General features: G+C 41.8%; 1 protein-coding gene across 1 annotated transcript; it reads right to left on the reverse strand.

Annotated features, from left to right (window-relative positions):
* Window positions 1-1,614: 1,614 nt before the first annotated feature.
* LOC119446519 (MICOS complex subunit Mic10-like) lies at window positions 1,615-5,225 on the reverse strand. Its single transcript, XM_037710968.2, has 4 exons — window positions 5,115-5,225; window positions 4,768-4,815; window positions 4,519-4,628; window positions 1,615-1,745 (listed from the first exon to the last, which is right to left on the reverse strand). Exons 1-4 carry the CDS (start codon window positions 5,185-5,187, stop codon window positions 1,701-1,703), a joined length of 276 nt encoding a protein of 91 aa, XP_037566896.1. The 5' UTR covers window positions 5,188-5,225; the 3' UTR covers window positions 1,615-1,700.
* Between the last annotated feature and the right edge of the window lie 225 nt (window positions 5,226-5,450).

Genomic DNA, 5,450 nt, shown 5'->3' on the forward strand with positions numbered 1-5,450 from the left:
GTCGGCAACCGGCTTGTGATCGTGGGTGGCGGAAAATCATCCAACCCATCGACCGTGAGCAGGCCCTCCCGTGGTGCAAGGTTTTGGTGAAACAAATTGAATTTCTCACAGTGAAATCTCAGAAAAAATGGTAAGTATGACTTACCATTCGGCATAGGATTCGCCATCAATCGTCGTCAGATTGCAATTTGAATGTACGAGAAAACCTAATTCTGCTATGATGAAACTCAAACACAAAACCCTTTTCCAGCATTTCTACCAGACCTGCGCCCGTCGGGGCAATAGCAACAATAAAATATAAAAAAAGGTGCTAGGGCCTTCACATTTTAATATAAGACCACTTAATTGCCCCTGGAAAAACGTGTTTCGAGCAATGCATTTTAGTTTAAAGCGAAGCCGACTTTAAGGGGATCGGTGTAAGCTTGGTCTTTGTAAGACGGCTTTCCCACGTTCAGTGTTGCAGTGAATGAAGCCTACTTGTATGCAAACGGGTCCCGATAATGCTATCGTGTTCTGCTCTTAAAGGCGAAGCTTAAGCGTCCTCCAATTTTTTTTTACATTCCATTCCCAGCAAAATGTGGGAAATCTAACCCGACCTCGTTACTGGAAAACTGCAGCCACTGTTATTGCAAGAATGAAGAGAGAACTGGTTGTGTTGCAGCTCCAGTCTGAAGACTCCAAGTCACAGCCTGTACATTATGCACCTGTAGCATCGACCTTTCTCTTAGCTGTGAGCAGACGGGAATCTTAAACTGAAGCATGCTCGACGTACCATTTGCAAATGCCAACTCCCAGAAAGAGCATCTATGTAAATAAGGAAATGCCAAAGCCACGGAAATTCTGACAAAAGAAGTGAAAGGACTGTTGTGTTCCATGAAAATAGTGCAGATGTTGCTGAATACATAAGTGATTTTCCCCTGTGCAGACAGGAATTTCCACTTTCCGTATTTTTATTCACGGAACAAATAGATGCCAGACCTCCTGCTCACAAGACGGAGGTTCACAGTAAAACAGATTTGAAATTGGTGAACAGCACCTATATAAACCGAAGCTGTTTTGACGAGGGTACCTCTCTTTGTCGGGGGAAGACCGGAAAAGACGAGTTCTCTTGTTTAAATATTGGCTGCGAACTTAAGCTTCTCTTGCTCAACTATTATTGATCACTATTCTGCTGCCACACGTAATGTTGACCTCTCTCAGCAGAAGCTAGCTCAGCAGAAATGAGGCCAGCTGATTGTCCCATTAGAAATAGTTAGCGCTTGCAGCTGCTTCCAGGTACTGGTCAGGCAGCTATTTCTTTATAAAGGGTGATAGTGACTGTATTGACGGAGCAAGCTTGCACAGGGCACAAAGTGTAAGTGCGAAAGTACCAAGGGCTTGTAGTAATTGGTGCTGGCTGTCGCTACTAAATTGAAATGAACAGGGCAAATTGAAGGGAAAGTTTTCCACTAAGCTATCTTGGTAGCTTCACAAACAATACATTTGTACGAAAATTTAACTTTGTAGCATATTTTAGTGGCAGATGCACATATACTGTGAGTACTGTTGACACGAACCTTGTTAGATGTACTGGTAGCAGTTTTAAAAATGATCATGCAGGAGTCAAGCAAAAAATCAATTGGCCGACGTGTTTAATATTGAAACATACTAGAATTTTGTAGCCTGTGTGTAGCTACATAAGTACAGCTGGCAAAAAGGAATCACTTTTGTGCGATGGCTGCTGGCGTTGCGTTCTTCTGCTTTGCCTGAAAAAAAAAAAAAACAACTGAGAACTGTGCCTCTCATTCAATGTTAGCAGCCAGTTTCAAAATTTCAATGAAACCTAAGGATGCACCTAATGCACCATCTAAACATTCATAACAAAGAAAAAAATAATTTTCTGTTTTGTAGGTGGTGTTTGGTGGCATTAGGTGAGTACAAGATTAGCCTAATTTCGAGGGAACACTTAATTTGTATTCTAGCACCAATCATATTTTGTGAAGATAACAGAGAGTAGTGTTTCTTTCATAAATATATGTCCAGTGCACAATATTGGCCACTTTAGTCCAAGAAAGCACACAAAACACAAATTTCACTTGATTAATGTTTTGATTTCAATGTTCCCTCTGACAGACCCCACTTGTGCATTCACTAAAGCAGCTGCAGCCCTAATGGCACATTTTGCCTTTCATTATAACTCAATTGCATTTAGTACTTGCATTTTATACACTGGAGTTTGGCCACTGGGAGAGATCTGGAGCACATGGCTTGTCAACAAACAAAAGTAGTGTTTGTGTAAGTGAGGCTTTGCCAGAGAAGCTGGAGAAATGCGTTGACAGTATTTTTTTCTTGGTTTATGTTTTTTGCATTCAGTACACGAGAGGGTACCATCTCAGGGGTGTGTGTTTTTTAGTCAGCAGCAGATATTGCTTATGTTCGTAATGCCATACATCATTTCAAAACAAAGGAAGAGCTTATAATAGCTATCACTGTTAAAGATTAGCATTAATAATTATTAAGCAAAGTGATATGAAGAAACAGATAATGAAGCCAACGAAAGCATGGATGACATTAATTATGTTATGAAGTATAGAAATAATAAGAATGAAAGTGGATGAAAAGAAAACCATTGCTACAGGTGAGAGCTGAACTCACATCTTCCACTTTACACGTGCGGTGCTTTGCCATTTAGGCTACTGTAGCAAGCATCATCTTATTCACTTTCTTGGGTATTTGTAAATGTGATTCGCCGTGGGAGTAAGTTCAGCTCCCACCTACAGAAGGCTACCTTTCATTCTTGTTCAGCCTCTCGGATACCTTTAATCTTATTGCTCATCAACCAAAGTGCTGGTATTGTAATATGCTGCTGTAGCTTGTGAGCATACTGATGACCAGTGTGAGGCTGTTTCCATTCTTTTATCATAAGGTGGTTCGATGCAGTCACTGCTTCAGCTGTCTCCCTCAGAAGCCAGCTACTCGTCAAAAGAAAATTCCTTGCAAGCGATGGCAGTCTACCTAATCACCCCTCAGAGGCCGCCTCCCTTCAGGTGGGGTGGCAGTCGATTGAATGCAAAGCACATAAGCCAAAGAATGATGCCAACACCCATCTCTGATAGCCAGAGGGGCTGATAATAGGAGCACTGCAGAAAGCAACCCTACATCAAAAACATGCATTTATCACAGCTGTGCAGAGGTACTGCTACATACTGCCAAGTGCTAGCAGAAATGATGGAAAATTGACATGGGGTGCTTGGAACATGCACAATTAGCAAGTGAAAGGCAAACAGGAAAAAAGATACAGAGCACCAATTAATGCATGTGAACCTAGAAACAAAACAGCAAATTCTGGTGCTTTAGACTCGTTTGCATTTAAATTTACTCTGATGGTGCACTATACACACAATGCACCTTGGCTTTTGGGCACTTCAACATGCAAATCAGCTCGGAAAAAGAGAGAGAAAAACTTACTTTCAGATTCTTGGGGCCTCGTTAGAACGGAAAAATGTCTACACATGAACATTACCATAGCTAATCACTGCTATCGTGACATGATTTAGATAAACTTTGACCAACTTGATTGAAAGGTGAACTTTTAAGATTTGGCCATGAGAAGACTGGCTTCCATTAATGAGGTACAAATGACATGGCAGACCTCATTCAATTAATCAACAATGAACATGTGGTGCAGTGTGCAATATTCAGGTATTCAAAGCACAATAGAAAAAGCTCCTGTGTTGGAGTGGCTAGGGAAAATGACCGGTTTAACACTGGAATCATACAGTGCACCACTTAAAGCTGCCTTTGCTCATTGGTGTGTAGGCAACCCCTTTGCTGCTTCCGGTACGACTATGCAGACTTCACATTCTGTTCAGGGACATGGTTGTGTGCCAGTGAATGAAACAACTCGGGAGATATCTGTGACAGCACAGACAAAGCGTTTTTTTTGAGTGGTGTTGGAAGCAGCGACAGGAACATTACCATCCCCAACCTAGCAAAATGACTTTTTTTTTTTGCTGTTGATAGTGTAGCTCGCAGGTCTTCTGGCAATGTAGTGACAGGCAAGTGAATGTTTCAAAACCCAATCCTAGCTGCTATGGGGCCGAGCATGAGTGTTTTGTGTGGAGTATTGATCGTTTCAGTCAAACCAGCCAGTTGTTGTGAAGCTGGTATATCTTCCTTTTTTCTTTTTGTCAGGACAAACAAGCACACAGCAATGCTTGACACAGAATATGACTTGAAAACGTTTTAAACAGTCAATATATCGTGATTTTCTTGCCCTTAGCCAAATTAGTAAACACTATCATCAGAAAAATGAGTGGCAACCCAAGTACTTCTACATAAGTTGTTATGCTGAACTTGTTTAAAGTATCCAAACGGTGTATCACGTAACGACTCTCATTTCAGCCTTTTGACAGATGGATAAAAATAAATGAAAACAACCTGGTGCTTTGTCGCACACTCCCGCATGGGCGGCGGTTAGAGCAACTGTAGTACATTAAACGTGTTCTAACTGGGGCTGACTGGATCAACCACACAAACCTTTAGCGTATAGGCGCGCAGCAACGTAGGCTCGTTGAATGTGTGCTGGCAGTTGTTGTAGCCCATGCCAAATCCACTACCGATGCCGAATATGACAGGCCAGGCACGCCCTACGAAAACGAAAGTGCAGTGTTAATATCACGTCATTTATGACTTGTGGAGTTCGATAAATAAGCCGTAGGGCTCCTTGTAAGTTTACGTAGTACTCTAAATAAATACCATGCAGTGAAAACCAGTGCTTTCACTTACTTTTGAACAGCACTAGAGAAAATAGGGCCCCAATACCAAAGCCGGTACCTGGAAAAATGAAGGTTACATGAACTTCAGCTGGCTATTACCAAGTATGTCAACGTACAAACACGACAAACAAAATATGCAGAATCGACTCGAGGGTTTTGGCTTGTAATAACGCAATAAAACAAGCTCTTCAAGCGGGCTTTATCGTAATCAACCCTTCCCTCGGCAGGTATTAATATTGCCGGCGCTGAAAGGATCTGCGCTTACAAATAACACGAACACTAAGCAGCCTGTCACTTTAAAGCAAACGAACGCTACAGTCAATGAGCGCTGCTTTCAAATGATACTGAACGACTCACCAACTTTAATTAACGTGTCCGCGACACATTTATCCCACTTTTCGCCGAGAACGTCCTCCGACCTTGTCGCCATGTTTTTGCAGGAGGGACGGTGATGTCACCGACAATCGCGTTGCCTGAGAAATCAAATCCTAAACCAAAGCTTGATGACGTAATAACTCGAGTTCAATCATCGATAGCTTATTACTACCAACAATTTACGTTTACGTTTTTAAGCATAACAAATAACTTGTTGGTTTGTGTTAATTGTAGTGTTAACGTAACTTACTACTTCCGCCTCAAACAGGCGTTTTAAAGCCAAGCCGCAATCAAAATAGAGCCAAGCCTGGTTGCTGG

This window comes from Dermacentor silvarum, chromosome 3 (genome assembly GCF_013339745.2).
Source record: "Dermacentor silvarum isolate Dsil-2018 chromosome 3, BIME_Dsil_1.4, whole genome shotgun sequence".
NCBI classification, from domain to species: Eukaryota; Metazoa; Arthropoda; class Arachnida; order Ixodida; family Ixodidae; genus Dermacentor; species Dermacentor silvarum.

Coding starts and splice junctions, on each gene's coding strand:
- LOC119446519 (XM_037710968.2), bottom strand. CDS start 5,187: ATGGCGACAAGGTCGGAGGACGTTCTCGGCGAAAAGTGGGATAAATGT. Junction 4,629..4,767: donor TTCTCTAGTGCTGTTCAAAA/GTAAGTGAAAGC, acceptor TCGTTTTCGTAG/GGCGTGCCTGGCCTGTCATA. Junction 1,746..4,518: donor TGCGCGCCTATACGCTAAAG/GTTTGTGTGGTT, acceptor TTTTTTTTTCAG/GCAAAGCAGAAGAACGCAAC.